The 19,545-nt window shown below is 38.1% G+C and overlaps 1 protein-coding gene across 1 annotated transcript in view; it reads left to right on the plus strand.

Annotated features, from left to right (window-relative positions):
- Positions 1–2,292: 2,292 nt before the first annotated feature.
- The window catches only part of exoc2 (exocyst complex component 2), a 52,326-nt gene continuing 35,073 nt past the window's right edge, over positions 2,293–19,545 (plus strand). Inside the window, exons 1-4 of the mRNA XM_085436364.1 lie at positions 2,293–2,346; positions 14,919–15,076; positions 16,892–17,068; positions 17,997–18,114. Coding sequence (XP_085292490.1) covers positions 14,959–15,076; positions 16,892–17,068; positions 17,997–18,114 — 413 coding nt within the window. The 5' untranslated portion in view covers positions 2,293–2,346; positions 14,919–14,958. The remainder of the gene's footprint in view (positions 2,347–14,918; positions 15,077–16,891; positions 17,069–17,996; positions 18,115–19,545) is intronic.

Raw genomic sequence — 19,545 nt, forward strand, 5'->3', positions numbered from 1 at the left:
GACTCCTTCAGAAAAAGGGGGGGAGATAGAGCACCACTCAGAAGCCAAACAAACCCAGAAATCAGAAGTTTATTTAAAATCCCCTGTCTTATATTAACAGCGGTGCTACAGGCTAGTGATTAGCCACACATGGGTCAGGGATTCCAAAACCTCACTTAATTTCCTTTGGAATACATATTTTATGTTTATTTTGAGATCCATAATACGGGCACGGGTTGGACTCATATATGCTCATTAAAAACATATTATTGGTATTTAATGCTATGAAACAGACTAAAAAGTAGCTTTGGGACAGATAGAAGACTTTTTTGTTTGTTCAGTTGTTTTTTTTAGGAAGCAAATGGAATTGCATGTACTGTAGATACTATACCGTAGTATAGTATCTACAGTATAGTAGCACAGGTTATTGTAATGTCAGCACCAAGCATATGATCTCTGCAGTAATCTTTGACATTGAGGGATTCACACTTGTTTGATGTCATACAGTTTAAATGCCCTGCGCAGGAAGGAAGTGCTCACCCACTGGCCGTCTGTTCCATCTTCAGGAGCTCTATGGGAGGGCGGGAGGATTTCAGTGCAATATTTACAGTGACCTTTTCCTCTCACTGGCCAGGGGCCCATGGGAAAAAACTGGAGAAGACAAACAATGAACAATAGGGTTCGGGGATGAGCAATGGTGCCAGCGCAGCATGTGCCATTGCGAGATGTAGATTACAGAAGGTTAGGGGGTCAAAGCAAGGATGAGGGCACCAAACCCTCAGGAGCACACCTGCTCAGAAAGCCTGCACTATTTAAAAACGCAACATGCAATCGCATGTTCCTCACTAAATAAATCATTTTGAATGGAGAGTATATTTCTTTGGCACTTTGGGATATAGATGAGAAGATCAATACGACTGATATATTCCCAGATGGGAAACATCCAGTCTGACATCTGAGCCAGACTAGCTGTTTCCCCGCTCTTTCCAGTTGTTATGCTGGGCACACACCACCACATGCTGGCATGACCTTCATCTTTAACAGACAGACAGGACAGTGGTCTTCTCATTTTATCACTGAGAAGCAAAAGTTTATTCCCCAAGATTGTGAAATATTCCTTCAACTAAACATTTGGTGCAAAATTGTGAGTATATTAATATACGTATTAATTAATATGTACAAATGCACAACATTTATATTACAAAACATATATAATATCTGTTCAATAACACAATAAAATAAAATATGTGATATATACTGCCACTTATTTCTGTATTCAGCGGGTGATATGTGTGATATACTGCCAGTGTAGTCATTCATTGGCAAAGACTGTACCACTGAGACTGAGATCAAAATCTTCCACCATCATTGCTTTAAGTAGATGTTTATGTAGACAAACAGCCTCTGTGTTACATCAGCATCTGTGCAAACTCCCCAGTCACAGTTTGATCCCTCAATTATCAGATTAGTCAGTCTAATTGGACAATATGCTTTCCCTGGGGATTGGGCCTTGCCTTATCACAGAAATTATTTCTGCCCTGCACAATTTGGTGAGATAAATGTAATGCCATCAGTGTTCTAGTGTGTGCCTGGGTGGTCTCTGTTGCATTTCTAATGATGCTGCGCCTTTCCCAGAACAAGTGGAAATACCTCAATGATGCACCGTGAAAAGAGAGATGAGGAAAGGAGCAAAGCTCCCAATGGGCTTCAAAATTCTCACACAATGGACAACCAACACTTCAGAAGAGCAGGCTGGTTTTATTGCTGCATGGAGACTTAGATCCACCCTGGATACATGATTACATTAAAACCTTGGTCAGCAAAATTTTGAGTGTGTGTGTGTGTGTGTGTGTGTGTGTGTGTGTGTGTGTGTGTGTGTGTGTGTGTGTGTGTGTGTGCATGTAATATAACTGCCTTAAGTTTTCACAGGTAATTAGGATATCTGCTGAGAGACTAAAGTGGCTTCTATAAAGATTTTAATAAATCTGTATGATCACGCTGTTTTCTTACATTTATCCTTTATCGGTTCGTTTATCGATTTTATTTATATAGCACATTTAATTACAACAGCAACGTTGACCAAAGTGCTGTACAGAAATTCAAAATAACTAGTACCAAAGAACTTTATTTATTTATTCATTTAATTTTAACATTTAAAAGGCCTGAAGTGTATAAAACAAAACATTAAACTTACTATGTTACAGAAGCTTGTTTGAAGTTATGGAGATCGCTGAGTTAAACACATTTATAGTCAAAAATATAAATGTGCATTTACAAAGTGATTCGTTTTATTTTGAAGGCTGCATGAAAAACGGAAGACCGGAAATAGTTAAATGATACAGGAAACACCGCAGAAGGCAAGCGACTGTAAGTTAAATATTTCCCTTTATATCTTCTACTTTTTCTACCCCAAATAGCTTGCTATAATTGCCATGTCCTTTTGAAATCTAAGCCCTTTTTATGGTCATGACGAACGAGAATGACAGCCTCTAACTCCAATATCATTCTAGCATAACAAATCCGGTTAATGGCAAACGCTAGCATAAGCTAACTGCAGCTGTCAAATTTCTCAGTAAAGCTTGTATTCTTTTCTGTAACAAAACGAAAGAGCTATTTAATTATTGCAGCAGTTGGCTTTAACGTGTCTGACGAAAAAAAAAACTGGGAAATGGCTTATTTGTGTCATTCTGCAGTGTTAGCGACATTACGATTAGCTGTACCAAACTCCGTTAAAATTTCTGTCTTATTAAAGTAAATTTGGTGTTGCGTTGTGTATGTAGCGATACACGTAGTGATGAAACTTCTTACTAGTAATCATTGACTTCTGGTAAATTCGGGAAGCTGATACTACGTTAATAGCGATAAAAAATCATCTTCTTGTCTTGCTTAGCTGTGACCCCTCCTTTGTTTTGTTTACTTTTCGATTAGTGCTGAATAACAGCTGGGTTGTTCATAAAGCAGATGTATTATTAAAACGAAAACCTATGTGATGTTGAAAGCACTAATAGGCACTTCATTTACCAGATGCTGTAATCCACAGCGATATATTCAACGGGTGCTATTCTCTGCAAATATAGAAATGCTTCATGAAGATTTCATTCAGAAACCTCCTTCTTTCTTACGTCGACCCCACCTTGCAACTAATCTCTTGGGTTTTTGTTTTATAAATAAATACATAAAATCTGCAGTAGTGACTCATCGGCAGGTGGTATGATTACTCCTAATTGCCTTTGAAGTAGTAAGAAGTGATTGCTAGTGTGATAAAATTACACTTAAAAACACCTTAGTGGCACTTGGAGTACAAAAAAGAAAAAACGTGGAGAGTGAAAAAAAGAAAAAAAGAAATAAAGTGATCACACTCAGTTACCTCATGTGACAGAGAAAGGCACTGACTGGAAAACAAACTGATAAGACTAAACATTGGTATATTTCAAATTAGGTAACTTGACTTGTTTTTGAGAATTAATTTGGTATGAGTGTTACGTTTTCTCAGAATGCTCATTCAGTTCATGTGAGAATCATATTCCCTCATTGCCCCTGCATGAATGGCACACTTATCTTGGATGGTTATGAGGTATAATTACATAGTAATGTGGCGCATCAAAGATAATCACTTCTTGTGGTTGAAGCTACTGTTAGTTCTGATTTAGGTCAGTGCACCTGTGAGGCTTTTCTGTCTAGTTAATGATTATTTATTATTGATTTGTGTACTCATTACAGCTTTTATATTTGAGAAGGTGAAATCAGTGAATTTTTGTTTGTTTCCTGAAATAGACCACAAACACACTAATTCTCGCTGAGTGGATTGTAAGATGAACTGATTTAAGTGGTTGTATTATGAAAGCACATCTTGAATTTCAACAGCTAAGCAATTGCAACAATTTGACCCTTAACAGGAAAACACATTGTTTTACTACAAGGCTGTAGTGCTGAAAATTCTCAACACTCGGGTCTGAATCAGTGCAGGATGTAACTGACCTACGATATGTTTAGTGTTTATTCCTAATGCTGCTCGTCTGTCACACTTCAGTTGCACTACAAAGTTACAAAGTGAAAAATCACGTTGTTCAGAATCACTTTTCTCATTCGCCTCAAGAATCCTTAGCATAATGCTGCCTCAATGATGAGCATTGCTTCTTTTTGTTTTCTAAATATTCTAACCAGTCTGTGTTAGTCAAAGATCAAGAAAGTGCATTTCAACATTTCAAGCTGTGGCTGCACATACAATCACTCCTAGTATATGTAAACAGTGAGATACAACTTAATATACATAAAGACCTCCCAGATATTATGTAAACGCTCATTAAGTTTAGTGTTTTCAGACAGAACATAGTTTAAGCCTCTGTAATCCTTTTTCTTGTGTGCTTTTTAATGTTGTTACACATACTTTCTTTAAATAGCTCTATCCCAGGGAAGCAGTTCTTTACGATGTGTGTTAGTTTAACTGATTGATTGTATGAAAGAGTGAATGAGAGCAAGTTGATTGACAAGTCAACAGCAGACTGGTGCCGTGTCATAGAAATAAGATGTCGATCATTCGAGTTGAGGTCCACGGTAGCAATTGTACAGTTAGAGCCTACAGAGCTCTGTGTATCACTTCTCTTTCTTTAGTCCAGAGTCAGCATTGGTGACAGGGGAAGGTGGGGGGTGGCTACACTGATCCATTTCCTGTCCCCTCCTGGGGCTCTAATTGAAAAATTTGGGTGGCCCTGTTGTTTGTTTTGGTGGAATGTGGTAGGCTGCGTTTTTTCTTTTTTTTCTTTTTCTCTTTAGAATTTCCTGAGTGACGCTGCTCCGTAGACCTCGGGGTGAATCAAGTGATGGGGGCTGGGCTAGACTTTGTTTGTAGTGGCACTTTTTGCTTACCCCTTTTTGCTTTCTGCCCCACCTGGCATTACCCAGCCTACACACAGAGCTTGCTGGGCCACTGGTCTTCACTCTGGGGTTTCTGTGACCTTGTCAGATCTAGACAGGCAATGGGGCTGTGGCCCCGTGAAAACAAACATGACATAAGTTCTGTCAACTCTTTTTTTTTTTTAATAATTTTTTTTACGCATTTTAATACAAAATGAATAGGTCAATGATTATTTGTTAGCTTGGTAATCAATTTTGTTGCCTGCAACTAGAGCTGGGCGATATGAGATTTTTTTCATATCACGATATGTTTTTTTCATTTCAGGCGATAACGATATCTATCACGATATAAGCCAAATAACTATATTTGTAAGATTTTAATGTGCCGTTGCTCACAAGTAAAATGTGAAATAATCAGCAGCTTGTTTTTATTTAAATATTTATTTCCCATAATAAGTTCAACAGGGTAGATGTACTTAAGGAACATGAGACTTTTTCAGATAAATAAAGGCAAATATTGCAAACTACACAAAAGGCAGCCGCTAAAGCGTTTAAGTTTCAAAATAGAACAAACGAAACAGACTACTAAATTGTCAATTCCACTTAGAAACAAAATATTAATTCTAAAAATAAATCTTAGTTTGTTTTACAGAAGAACAGACAAAATTGACTAACTTTTGTCAATATCAAATAAACTGAGAACTAAAAGGAAATTCTCAATCTCTCCTTGTTGTATAGCTTAGCTTTTCAAACAGTTTTAACAGTTACTTTAGTCTGACAAAAGCCGAATGACGAATTAGCGCTTCCAGTCAGAGACCGAGGCTACGTCCACACGTACACGGGTATTTTTGAAAACGGAGATTTTCCGTTTTCGTTTTAAAAAATAATCCCGTCCACACATAAAGGCAGAAATGAAGGAAAACGCTGCTATGAACATGCCAAAGCAGCAGGTGGCGCTAGATTCCTAACCGTGCAGAAATGTTGGCCAATCAGAAGTCTAGAAGCCTCGGTGGGAAAAAGTAAACAAAGCTGGGGCATAGAAGCAGAACCGAGTCGTATGTGTGGAGGGACAGTAACTGTGTGTATATGTAAGCATTTAAACACTGCAGAGAGTAGAATTAACAGTAACAGTATTGTAGAAATTCATTTCACCGAAACAATAACGTGGCGCACAGTGTGACGTCAAAAAATGCGCACACCTTTGACGCTGCGTGCAAACGCATAGAAAAATCTGCGTTTTCAAAAATACCCGGGTACGTGTGGACGTAGCGCATGCACCAGTTTATTGTATTTCCAGACTTGCTTTCGGCACAATTTACAGTGCACGCTACTCTGTTTTTTGTCAGACTTGAAATAGCCGAAATACCTTCACACTACGGAACTTCTATGGCTCTTCCGTTCGACAATCTCTCCGGCATTGGAACCATCATCTGTTTTCTCTTCGGTAACCTTCGGTCACGCTCGGTTGATTTTTCTAGTCGGCACACTCATTTCCTCCATTACCCGGGCGGTACGGTGGCTGGCTGCTTCCCAAACAAATACACATGTGCGGCTTGGCACTTGTGCTGTACGTAACAAGTCACGTGACGTGACGCTGCGGCTGTGATTGGTTCGGCTCTGCTCTACATAATTTGGATTGGCTGTTCTTTTTTTTTTCTTTTTTTCTTTTTAAGAGGACAAGAGCAGCGAGGTCTATCGCGATAGTTTAATTTTTCTATCGAGAAAAAGTTATATCGCGATACATATCGTTATCGTTCTATCGCCCAGCTCTACCTGCAACTTTTTATTTGGACTTTAATATATATTAGCTCTATGCTGATTGTTTGAGATTTTAATTTATTTTAGACTGAAATGATATAAACTCTTCTTAAACATCATATGAGACTGCAACAGAGGTGAGTAACATTATTCTCTAGAAGGCAGATAAAATCCCAAAGGCTCTCTTATTGGAGAAGTGAACTGAAACCTGTTTACAGGTTACAATTGTATCATAAAAAACCCAAACACTCAACAATGTATGAACATTTAAATGACCTAAAATCATGCCAGTTGTCTGACATGTACACCAACACAAATCAGAGATGAAACACTGGAATCACGTCATTCAGACTCGCTGCCGTCATTCACCTCAAGATTGCTTGCTATATTGCTGCTTTGTTGATTTGTTTATTTTATGAGGTTTATTTTACCTCTTTCTTTTTTTTTAAACTAGTACCAGCAGTCACCAAGTGTAGTAAAAGTAAAGTAAAATAAATGTTAGCTGCCCTGTATAATTGGTCAGTTTGGGGGTTTGTTTTGTTTGTTTGTTTTGTTTTTTGACAATACACTCCCCAGCTATTCTGACAAACGGGGTAAAACGTTTAATGTGAGTTATGATTTGGCGAAAAATATAACTTATTATTATTAGTAGTAGTAGTATTAGATTAGCTGCATGATTTTATAAAATGAAGTCTTCCATCAGTATTCACAATATAATAGAGAAATATATATTCAGTTAAACATGGATTATCATCACAACATCATTTGCCCTAAATTCAAATACAAGAATGATGACTCAAAAATAGGAAATTGGTTTTAAAGAGTAAATATTGCATTTTTGGGACAAAACATTAGACTTATTTTATTTATTACATTAAATGAAATGCTACTATTTTGGGGAAAAATACCCTAAATTGCACTCTTTGAAAATTGCTTAAGTGGATTTTGTTTTTAATCATGATTTGGCTTTGAAATCAAGTAATTGTTCAGCGTTGTTCTGTGGTACTAAAATAAATATTTGGGTTGTTTATAAGACAAAATATAGGTTTAAAACTTGAGCATAGGGAAATAGTGATAGACGTATATCAATATTCATATGCTAGACCAGGGATGTCAAACATAAGACCTGGGGGGAAGAATCCGGCAAAGACTCCAGTCCCACCCGCTGGACGGCTTTGGGAAATATGATGGAGGGAGTAAATTTGTGGACTTTTAACTATATTTGTATAATTTTTACAGCTTTTCCTGCTGATAATGACTTCCCCACAGCCATTCATAGTACACCAAAGTAGTCAAATAATAAACAAGTAAATGGCAAAAAAGTTCATGTTTTTCACTGTGTACAGAGATTTCAGTTTAAAAAGTATTCTTTATAAATACACTTTTACTGTAATTTTACACATTTTCATGTAGAAAAACTGAGGTGTGCTGTTGCAATTGCACTTCTCTATCTTATGTTAACCTATCTCAGGGATTAAATGTTCAGTTAGACATCTGTACACTGACAAAAAGGGTAGTTTCACTCATCTAGCCCATTTAAGATCAAAATGTGTGGGGCAGTCTGTTGTCCTCGAGGTAAAAATGAGTTTGACTGTATCCCTGTGCTAGACAGACCGAGTGTAAATTCAACACAATATTGGCAGCTTTGTGAAGCATTAGACATAGTAAATGACTTGATGGTGTAAACCTTAATAATTAATTACATGCCCACCAAAGTGTTTTAGTGTAAGCAGCGGTCTTTGTATAACTCCTGGTAGTATATGAGTGGATGTTTCTCACGCTGGTGATGTGTTGTTTTTAAATGTGAAAAAGCTGGGGCAGCAGTGTTATAACCTGGCTTATGAAGGTTCAAACTGCTCAGTTTCGCCTTGTCATTGGGCAGAGCCGCCTGTCTCCAGCCTGTTAATCCTCTGAAAACATTGTCTTGCATTTGCAGGCCTATACTTCATGTTTGTGTTTATTAGTACAGGATTTTTATATGGGAAATTGGGGACTCTGCTTCATTAGGCATAACTTAGTAAAGCACTTGAGACTGACAAACAAATAAACAGATAGCCCTAAAGATAACAGACCCTGTAGGCAGACATCATGATGCTTGGCCAGTGAACCAGAAGCACACATCTGATCATTTTCTCTCCTCCTCTGTCACGGAAAAGTCTCCGTAAGGGCTGAGACTGGCTGCTCGCAGTAGAAGCGCTGACTCATTATCAAAATGACTGGTCAGTAGTTCCAGCGTTTGTTGGAATTTGGTCCCTTTCTGGCTTTGAGCTGCATGGCCATATCTACACCTTAGAGGTATGCAGTAGCCTGGGTGTGAGCAAACACCGAGGAGGTTTTTTTCAGACTCCACCCAGGCTGTGTGATCAGGCCAGTCATCTCAAGCTGGGTGATGTTTGGCCGGCTCTGTGCATTCAGGGGAGTGGGGGGGGGAGAATCTTTGATGGAATCTGGTGTTTGGGTTACGTTAGATACACAGCGTGAAATGGTGAATGTGTGTCTGGAAGAGGCACCGAGCCACTAGAACAGCCTGTTAGATTTTCTAATGATTGGGGGGGGGGCTTTGAGTGTGATGAGCTGTCTAAATGGGTCCCTTTGTGCCCACTAAACCTATCACACTCTTCCTTTGACACACACATTCACACACCAATCACTGCCATATGTGGATCACCTTTAAATACTCAGTAGCTAATTATCTGCGGTATAAACGCTGTAGTCATGACATGTGTTCATATGCCTGGTCAGATACCATAGATGGTCACCCATGGTAGACATAACTGTTCTGCCATATATCAATAGCAGTTATGTCTAAAGCCTAAGATTTTGGGGGGCATTTCCTGGAAGACTATTGGGAGTACATTGATTCCATTTTCACCAAAGACAAAAAAATTGGAGAGAAATGTTTGGGGTCTGATATGGAGCTAATCATTTAAATTAAAAACTCATCATATTCAGCTATTATTTGGTTTCCTTTATCTAGTGGTTGTATTTCAATTCATAATAATAAAATAATGAAAATGTCTGGGATGGACTCATATATCGGCCTCGTTTAGTGATATTGGCATATCTTCAAATAATTTTTTTGGGTACTGGTACCGGATATCCCCTCCAAATTATTTTTAATATCTATATTAGCCCAGAATTTTGCAGTCATTTGTAAAAATGTTCATACCAGTCATTCAGACGTGAATTAGATGGTTTTACATTCATTTGTTTGTGTAAACCAGTACCACCAGTGAAAAATCCAAATATCACAGAAAAGCTACAAATCCTCACTTTTGAAGAGCTGGAATTAGCCAATGTCTGTTTTCTGTTTTATATTTGCCTTAAAACAACTTCCTGTTTTTTTACCTGTATTGTTTATTTGTGTGTGTGTATGTGTGTGTGTATGTATGTATGTATATATATATATATATATATATATATATATATATATATATAGACAAATACACATCATTTACAGGCTAAGCTGATTTGTAGTTGGTCATTTTTTTATGTTTTAATTGAACACAATAAAAACAGACAATGGAGCACTTAACAAAAAACTGAAGTACAGTGAAACTATGTCAGTTGAGAAATTCTTCTGTTTTTCGAGTCTGTCAGACTGATTCTTTACATTTTGAGCTCATTACAGCTACACATCAGTTCTAAGGTTCTAGTGACATCAGATGATGGTTTATGAATCCATTTTAATGGATTCTTTTTTTCCTAGTACCTTATTTGAAGTAACAGTAAAGTGTAGTCAACATGAGTTGGACTGTTTATGCTTTTAACTGTAATTATGTTAAAACCAGAAACATTCTGCAACAATATTCTTTTATATAATTCTTTAACTGTTATACATTTGATCATAATATATAATAAACCCGATTTAATCCTGTTTGAAAAATACTGGAAATAGTAACATACTTGCTGGTAGCCTGTTGATTTAATGCATCAGATCAGAACGTGCACTCAATAAAAAATATCCACATCAAATGTTCAATTTATATGCAAGACATTCCATTGGGATTCTAAAATGTATATCTTTTCTGGGGTTTTTTGTTGTTGTTTTTTGTTGGATCAAAAAATGTTACAATGAAATGGTTTTATCTGACAAAACTATTTTAGAGATTTAATGGAAAGTCTTTCATTTGTGTCTGCATTTTCCAGCGCTGAGCCAAGGAAGGGTGGTCACTTGTTAGTGGTTCTGCAAAAAGATCCTAAACCTTGAAGTTCCACAGCTTCCATACAGATTAGAGCCAACCCTGCTGTTTGTTAGTGAGCCTCCAAGGAAAACAAACCTGCCTTTTAAGTACTAGAGAGAGAAGGGTTGGAGTTGGTGGTATTGAAGGCGGGGAGGAGGTCATGGTTGGAGGAGACTTGAGCAGGACGAAAGAGGCTAAATCTGTTAATGTATCATCATTGTTTGTTGGCCTCACTTGTTAGAATTAAGTGGGGTATCATCTTAAGGATCTTAATGCCCCCTAGAGGCTGATACCTCTGCAAGTCTTGCAGAAAATGTTGCCTGCCTCATAAGTTTCCAGTTGGAGATTAAGATTTTGTTTTTCTTTTCATGCTACTTTAAGGAAAATCCATTCACAGTGAAGCCTCTGCCCGTATGAAGTTATAGTTTCTATTACCTTGTTTGCAGTTTATTTGTAGTGGTGCATGACATGAGACTTGTGCAGAGGTCTCCGTAGTTTCTGTGTGACTCTGTGCATCGCATGTGTGTGCGTGCACGCTGCTGTTATAGAGAGGGGTCTGGGCAGTGTTCCCGTGTCCATGCACAGCCCCCAGAGTAAAGTAAACACAGCGGCTCTTTTCTCATCCAAGCCGTCAGCAGGCTCTCCCCAGGCCCGCGCCAGAGACCACACACCCAGACCACACACACACATGCACGCACACACACACACACACACACACACACACACACACACACGAGCTGCATGGACCTCTTTGCAGATCCTTCCACACACTTGCATACGCAGAGACCACACAACACCAGCTCGGGCCCCTCGCACGCAACCTAGCTGAGCTGTCATTCTGCCCAGTGTGTGTGTGTGTGTGTGTGTGTGTGTGTGTGTGTGTGTGTGTGTGTGTGTGTGTGGGGCCAGGCTATCTGTGTGTTTGTGCACGTGTATTTCCAAGATTAGTGGGGAAAGGATAGAAACACTCCTGAATGCAAAATTAGAATTATAGAAAATAAAGAGCTCTGTCCTCTGCACCCTTGCTGCTCCCACTCTAAACATGTGGGATTGATGATGGATATACCAAGCTCTTGTTTTAGACCTGTTAACCTCTTATCATCTGCATGTCACACCCATAGCCCCTCCATTTCCTCTGACAAGCACAGGGCAGGAGCAACAACATGAGGTAAATCCCGCTGGAGGTTTTATGTTAACTGTTCGATGTCAGGGTAATTGGGGACAGGGGCTGTAGTGTGCATGTGTGTGTGTGTGTCAGTGGGGTGAGATGAGGTTGCTTTGTGCTCCTGTATTTTTGCTTTTTCATGAGCCATTTTTTAAATATAGTTTCCTTAAACTCTAGTGCTACATGTCCAATATTCAGCAACTGTTGAGTTGTGAGGTGCATGTGATTAGTTCTGCTTTGATGCGTCTCAACCGTAATTGCTGCTACAGAATATGTATAGACATTAATTTAGGTTAGTGATTATTATTATTATTATTATTATTATTATTATTATTATTATTATTACAGGAAGTTTCACAACTTTTTAATGCTACATGGGCATTTTCCTGAGTTGGCACATGTCAGATTTTTACTCTTAAGTTATTGTGTTTGAAAAAGTAAAAGTGCTTGGATGTTGCAAAATGGTCATTACTTTACTAAACCTCATCAATTATACATTTATTAACAATGATTGATAATAATAAATAATATTAAGAATGTTATCATATGTGCATTACTGACACTGGCTATCATCAGTACACACATGAAGCACATGTTGAAAGAAAGGTTTATTTGCACTCACCATGTCAAATCAAAAGCTATTGTGAATGTAGATATAACTAATGATAATTGATAAATATGTCTTTAGTTGAATTAAATTCAACTAAATGAATAATAAAATTAAGTTAGTTGAATTTTATTATGTAATCTTTTAAAAGAAAGCAACTTGATTGGGTATCTTCAGCATACATATCAATAGCATATTATTATTATTTTAGGATGGTTTTAGATTTTCAGATTTGAATAAAGAAGTTTGCACACTTTAGATTTAGTTAACTAAATAATTTCATGTAAAAGATAAAGAATTTTCTATTGTTATTCACCCCTCCAGTCATAACCATAAATAAATATCTAATCTTGTTCAATAAGATATTAATAATAATACCTAAAAAAAAAATAAAAATTGTTTTCACAAAAAACTCAAAAGCACAGAATTATTGTGACATTAATAATGCTGTGAGTCAGACTGATCTATAACTGGTTATTGTGTCTCAACTATTTTGCATATTAATGAGAACTTTAAATACAAGTGAAAAAAAGTTTGTGAGAGTCTGTAACCTGTACAAAAGCATACAAAAAGAACAGTTAAATTAAGATAAGCACAAGCTGCACCCATAAATGTAGTTTATGGTTCCTGATGTAGGGTTTCTGCCTTTTTTGGCCCCGTGCCAGGATTATGTGTGAATATTTATTCGTGTTTTTATTATTATTATTATTATTAAATTTAACTTATCTTATTATCTTGCTATTCTTGATAAACTGAGGTGAAAAAAAATCAGCTTTAAAACTTTAAAGAAGTTAGAAATGGGATTAAAAAACAGGCAGATGTTATTTTATGTAGGCTAACAGAATAAAGTAAATGCTGGAAGTGGGAAATCATCATCTTGTGTCTAACAACTAATAGTTAGCGTTATAGTCATAGATAGAGTTAAATTATTTGAGTGCAGTATTAAATCCTAGCGAATCCCAGCCCACTGCCCCTTGGTGTTTCAGGGCTAACAACTTTTCTGTTGGAAACCTTGTGTCATATGTGGAGCCTGCTGCAGGTGTTGAAAGTTTCACTTTTTTGTTGTAGTCTTTATAACAAGCAGAGTAACCAAATGTTGTGCTCTGTCGATTTTTATTTCCTTGACTTTAAGAGCCTCTGTTCATTCTTGGAAGTCTAACTTGTACACCTACAACTAATTATTGGCCATATAACTGTGCAAAGGGTTACCAGCATGAACACACTGAAGGTCCAGTCCGTGTGAACTCTTGAATTGTTTGTGGAGAACGTGTTTTGGCTGCCGAGCAAAAGGGCGGAAGCCTTTCTCAAGCTGTTTCAGAGAGTCTTGACTGGTCAGCCTTTTTGAGACCTGGCAGTAATTTATTAGCAAACATCTGTGCTGCTGAAATACATCCTTTCATATTTTTTTTCCGTCATTTGGAACCTTTCCTTGTCTTCCTTTACTCAGGCCCAACATGAACTGATTTGCATGGGTGCTCCTTCTTTGGTGCCATAATCTGTTCAGCATTGTGTGGGCTTATGTGGAATGATTGGGGAGGCCAGGTTTATTTATCCTGTTCTGTGAGGTTTACATTCTTCCTTTCCTCCCTGCTCTCTGTCTGCTCCTTCATTCTTGGCTAGCGTCTCTATTTTTCCTATTATCTGAGAGATAACTGCTGCAATGCATACATTGTTTGGAGAAGTTCAGGGTGGAAAATGAACCCTAGCTGCCAGCCAAAATGTTACTCATATTTTGCCAACTCTAGTCAGTACTAAATAACATAATTTTGAGCTGCCTGGAAATTTAGTAAGAAATGTTTGGGGAATTTCAGAAAAAAAAAAAGCTTACATTTTTTGTTATTAGGATAATGTTTTTACATTCATTTGCTATGGTTCTATGTTGACATACAAAGATGTTTTTCTTCCCCTGATCTTCAGATTCATGCTGGGAATGCTTGTACACTGCAGTCGTTTGACAATACTTTGCCCAGTCGTGGGGCAGTAATTATTTAGTATTATAAATGGTAAATATTTTCAGTCAGTTTAAATCAATATGTTATGCTTTAAATATGTCAAAATGATAGCGGATTGCTTTTACTGTACATTACAAGCTGACAAGCTTTAAATGGTTTTTATGATGAATAAACAGTGGTTAAAAAAAACAGAAAGGTGTCAGACTAACAGTAGAAAATCAGGCAAAAAAAAATCACATGTTTTTACTTTAACACTGTTTTCGTTTGAACTAATTAACTGATTGTCCAAACCTCTGTTTAATGTTCGGTCTGTAGGCTGCTTCATTGATTTTTACACAGATTGCTCTGTCAGTGTGCAGCGTTCCGTGTTACTGACCTCATTCTGTTGTGTATGCCTCGCTTTCTTTTGCCATGTCCAGGTGCTGATTGACCCAGATTACCTGTTCACCTCAGGTCACCATGTCTCGAGCCCGGCAGCCCCCGCTCGTCACGGGCATATCGCCCAAAGAAGGTGCAGCCTGGACCAAAGTCACGATCCGTGGAGAGAACCTGGGCACGGGCCCAGCCGACCTCATCGGTAATCCATTTTCTAACCACATAGCTAACCACACTGTCTGTCCTGTACTGTGTAACATAAATGTCTGTTACACAGTATTGATATTTTTATGGGGAGTGACATCCATATTTAACTTGGTCCTGTTTTGCATGCGAATTATCCATATTTCTTTTGTTTTTTTTCCATACTCAAATGTGCACATATGTATTTCTACAAATGAATATAATACAGAAATATACAGTTTATCAACATTTTTAGATCTGTACACAGAACTGTCTACACAAGATATCAACACATTAACTAATTAATTAACAGGAGTGAAAATAAAACTATAAATAATGAATGATGACTTATTTTCATATGTTTATTTACTATTTGTATTACTATGTGGTTCACTGAGAGAAAGTTGCTGGTTTGAATATTTTGTAATTGTCACTTGCATTCGCTTCTTTTATTGATGTGGCCCCAATCCCTATTTTTAAAGCAGCTGCTGTAGAGTTTTTTTTTTCATTATTTAGTATGTAAAACAGGAACTATACCTGGTTTTTTTTTCTGCTCTGGAATAAGAAATTCATGACCAGTTCACAACAGTTTCATAAGTTTAGCACAGAGCTGTTTAAACTTTACTCATTTAATCCCCAAATATGCAATCAATATTGTATCAAATTTTTAACACATGTGAGTAACACTCAACTGTTAATTTCTGACAAATATTGAAAGCATTGAAAAATATGGAAAAATAGAAGTCTTTCCAAAAGTAGACCAACACTGTTCATAAAGTCCTTAAAATATAATACCTACTTTCATTTTTGTTGCAGTTGTAATCACAGTTTCTTGTACTGTAAATTCTTTATACATTTAGAATGACCTTTACTTTTTTCACACAAACACACATATGGAAATTCTCCATTAAAAAAGTCCAAATTCGCCAGATAAACTTTGACTTTTGACTTTTGTTTTGCTTTTTGTGTGACTGATTACTCTCAAAAAACATTTTGCTGCGATCACTTTACAAATCTAGCATACACTAATGTGAAAATTAGTTTTCACGTTATTTTTCATTAAACAAAAAACATAATTCCACAGCTATACAGGTGGGCTACCACCATCTTGTTGTCATCACACTGATATCCTACTTCTGTGATTTTACTGGAGGTGAGGAAAGGAGGGGGCAGTCCAGAAGACTCACACACTTGGCAAGCCGTGAACTGGCCAGTGATAGAGGTCTATTTCTAACCATGAATGCCCCAGGGCCTGGAATTATACAATTAGATATGCACAAATGTGTGTGAGTGCTTATGTATTCAAACAAAGTGGCCAGTAGAGAACAGAGGCAGGAAATGGGGCTCTAATGGGCATATTATTCACGGTTTTATGGGCTATTTGTTGATCGGCTCTTGTGGGCTTTTGTAACGTTTGATTATACACACGTGAAGCTTTCTGAATCCCCTCAGCTGGAAATATCAAACTAATCCTTGTGTATTCCTTCTAGTGCCTAAATAGTATTAGTTAGGGGTTTTAAAAAAGGATGACAGATGCAGGGGCATAGTGCACATTGTGAAAGTAATGAGCCACTTAGCACTGAAGTGGCACTCATTAGCTTAAAGGAGCTGAGTGAGAGGAAGGAAGATCAAGGCCACCCACACCCATCGCAACCCCAACTTGAACTTTGACCCCGGGTGACTAAACTCGCTGATAGACGTCAGAGCTGCCTAAAGTGAGCTCCTCTTGTTTTAGATTGTGTGTCTGCGTGTGCTGCAGTTTGTTTGTTTGCACTGTCACTGCATGTCTGTATCTTTCACTCCTTCCACCTTTTCCCTCTCCCTTCCATCTCAGGCCTGTCCATCTGCGGTCACAACTGTCTGCTGACAGCCGAGTGGATGTCGGCCAGCAAAATAGTGTGCCGCGTGGGACCTGCCAAAGACGACAAGGGAGAGATCATCGTCACCACCAAGTCCGGAGGTCTCGGCACCTCTACGGTCTCTTTTAAACTAATAAGGCCAGAGAGGATTGGTAAGATTGAGATATCACCCTCATGGCATTTGTTATGTGCTAGCCTGGACAAAAGGAGCTGATGCAAGTTTAAACAAGGGCTACAGCTAATGATTATTTACATTAGTTTAGCATTAAATTCTCTTTATTCATTGTGTTTCTCTTCTTGTATATAAAATGTTATAAGATATTCAACATTTGGGTTATTTAGCCACAAATGGCACGCTAAAGCATTTGAGTAAAGCAAAAAACAACCTTAAATGGAGAAAAATGAGTGACCTGAGGGAGAGGACATTAAAAAATAGCCATAACTGAAAAAAACATAATAATAATTTTGATAAAACAATTAATGATTTTTAAGAAAAAGAATAGGACTAACTGGGCATGTGTGATTCTCTAAAGCCAGCCACACATCAGTGATGTTTTTTAGATGAACTCACATTGTTTATTTAACTTGAAACATTCTGACCAGAAACTGATGAAAAGGCACAGGCACGTGTGATTGGCTGAAGTCGACCACACATCAGCGATGTTGCTCAAATGTGCAGACTGTGTTTATTCTTTTGGCTGCAAAGTTGGCATTAGCGTTTAACTAAGGCCGGCCATGTTCGTCAGTTTTTCATACCCCAAAAGAATGTATGTTTTCAACACATGCTTTGTGCCATGTATATGTTGCATGTTTTTAGTGAAGTTGCAAAGTTTTGAGTCACTATAAATTCCTTGACAAGAGCCTCCAAGTGTACTGTGTAATTAATTAGGTCAGGTACTGTATCTTCAGAGTACAGTGGTCAGAATTTGTACTAAATTTAAGTTAAAATAATTTACAACAGAAAAATAAATGCATATTTGTCGTGCATTTGCATGTTTGAGTCACTGTCTGTGTGTGTGTGAGTACATCTGTAGTATGGAGGATATCTCGGTCACAGCGTCTCGCCTGTCCTGTCCGCAGGTATCCTAGATCAGTCTGCAGTATGGGTGGATGAATTAACCTTCAGGACAGACCGCAACAAAGGAATCTCTCCGCTGTCACTGCGCCCCAGCAACCCCCTGGGCATCGACATAGACAAGTATGAACCAAGAGCGTACAAATACACACGCAGAAAAATGGCTCGGCACAATCCCACCGCCATAAACACAAGTGCTCCAGCCATTGAGTCATGGTTTACATCCCTAAACAGAAACAAACTCTCCCCATATGCCAGCGTTTGAAATATTATGCCAGCACAGCAATGGCTGAACAGCCTCTAACCGCTCACACAGGCAGTGGAAACACAATAATTGTGTATAAAGCAGACAGGATGGCGATAAAGAGATAAAAGCTAAGGCAGCAAACCCACACATTTGTAGAGCGCCTGAGAGCAGCGAACATGCTGCTGCCTCCCACGTGCCTGGCAGGGAATACACAAGTTGTAATGTATAGTTTGTGTTGTCATGTTCTGGCATTTCTAGCTTAGTGTTTGTTTGGTTTAGGGGCCGGGGGCAAGTGACCGCTCATGGTCAGGAGCAAGACCCCCATAAACAGGCTGTAGCATTCACTTGCTCCTAGGGATGCATTAAGCAGGCACTATGTGAAGCATACAAGAGTCTCTTTGATTTTAATATACAAACACACTATCGCTATCTGTGTCCCAGCAGTTGCTCTTAATTTGTGACACAAAGGCACTCAGAAGGTAGAGATGTTTTTGTTCATCATAAAGCATCACCCTGTTGTCTGTCTGGTCTGTGTGTTTGTGTACATTTTTGTGTAGTGACGTCCCTGGAAGGTTACTCAGCTGGGCTGTTTGCACCAGCTGTTCATAACGTAATGCTTGGACTAGTTAAAACTTCCAAGTGTTTGAACAACTTCAGACAGATTGAGCATTAAATGGTTACACTCACTGAATATTAACTGTTTGTTATGTGTGCTGTATTTCCTACCAGGGGTACAATGCTTGGGTAATACCTGTTAATATCCAAGCTTATAAAAAGCTACCTGTGGAGCATTACAAAGACCAGTAAATTAGGGGTTCACCAGCTTTGTTGACTGAGCATCTTGTCAACATATTGTCAAATATAACATTTAGTGTTGTCAGTGGTGATATTTCAAGGTTTACTAACAAAGTTGGCCCTAGCTAAATGTTCAAAGGCAACTTGATGAGGAGCTGAAAAACTGCTTGTTTAGTGTTTGCTTGCCACAAAAGATGGAGAAGTTACAAAGACAAAATAAAAGAAAATGGTGTCGGCATCTGTATGTGGTCAGATTCCTGCATACTTAAATATTAGCATTAATAGCAGAAGTAAATTTTATCATTACAGGATGAGCACGGTTTATCACAAGTTGAAGCCAGAGCTGCTGCAATCCATGCTCCGAGTGGAATCAAGCAGGCTAGGAAGTAATTCAGTTTTATGTAGATGCCATGCCCGTTCACAGCAAAAGTCCTCTCTTTATGAGAGATAAAATTTCCCAAGCCATCATACAGGCCCCCAATGAGCAATGGATGGTGCGAAGGGAAAAACCC

The sequence above is a fragment of the Copadichromis virginalis genome, linkage group LG17 (assembly GCF_057382275.1).
Source record: "Copadichromis virginalis isolate Kocher_CV1m ecotype Utaka linkage group LG17, C_Virginalis_male_GT1.1, whole genome shotgun sequence".
NCBI lineage: Eukaryota > Metazoa > Chordata > Actinopteri > Cichliformes > Cichlidae > Copadichromis > Copadichromis virginalis.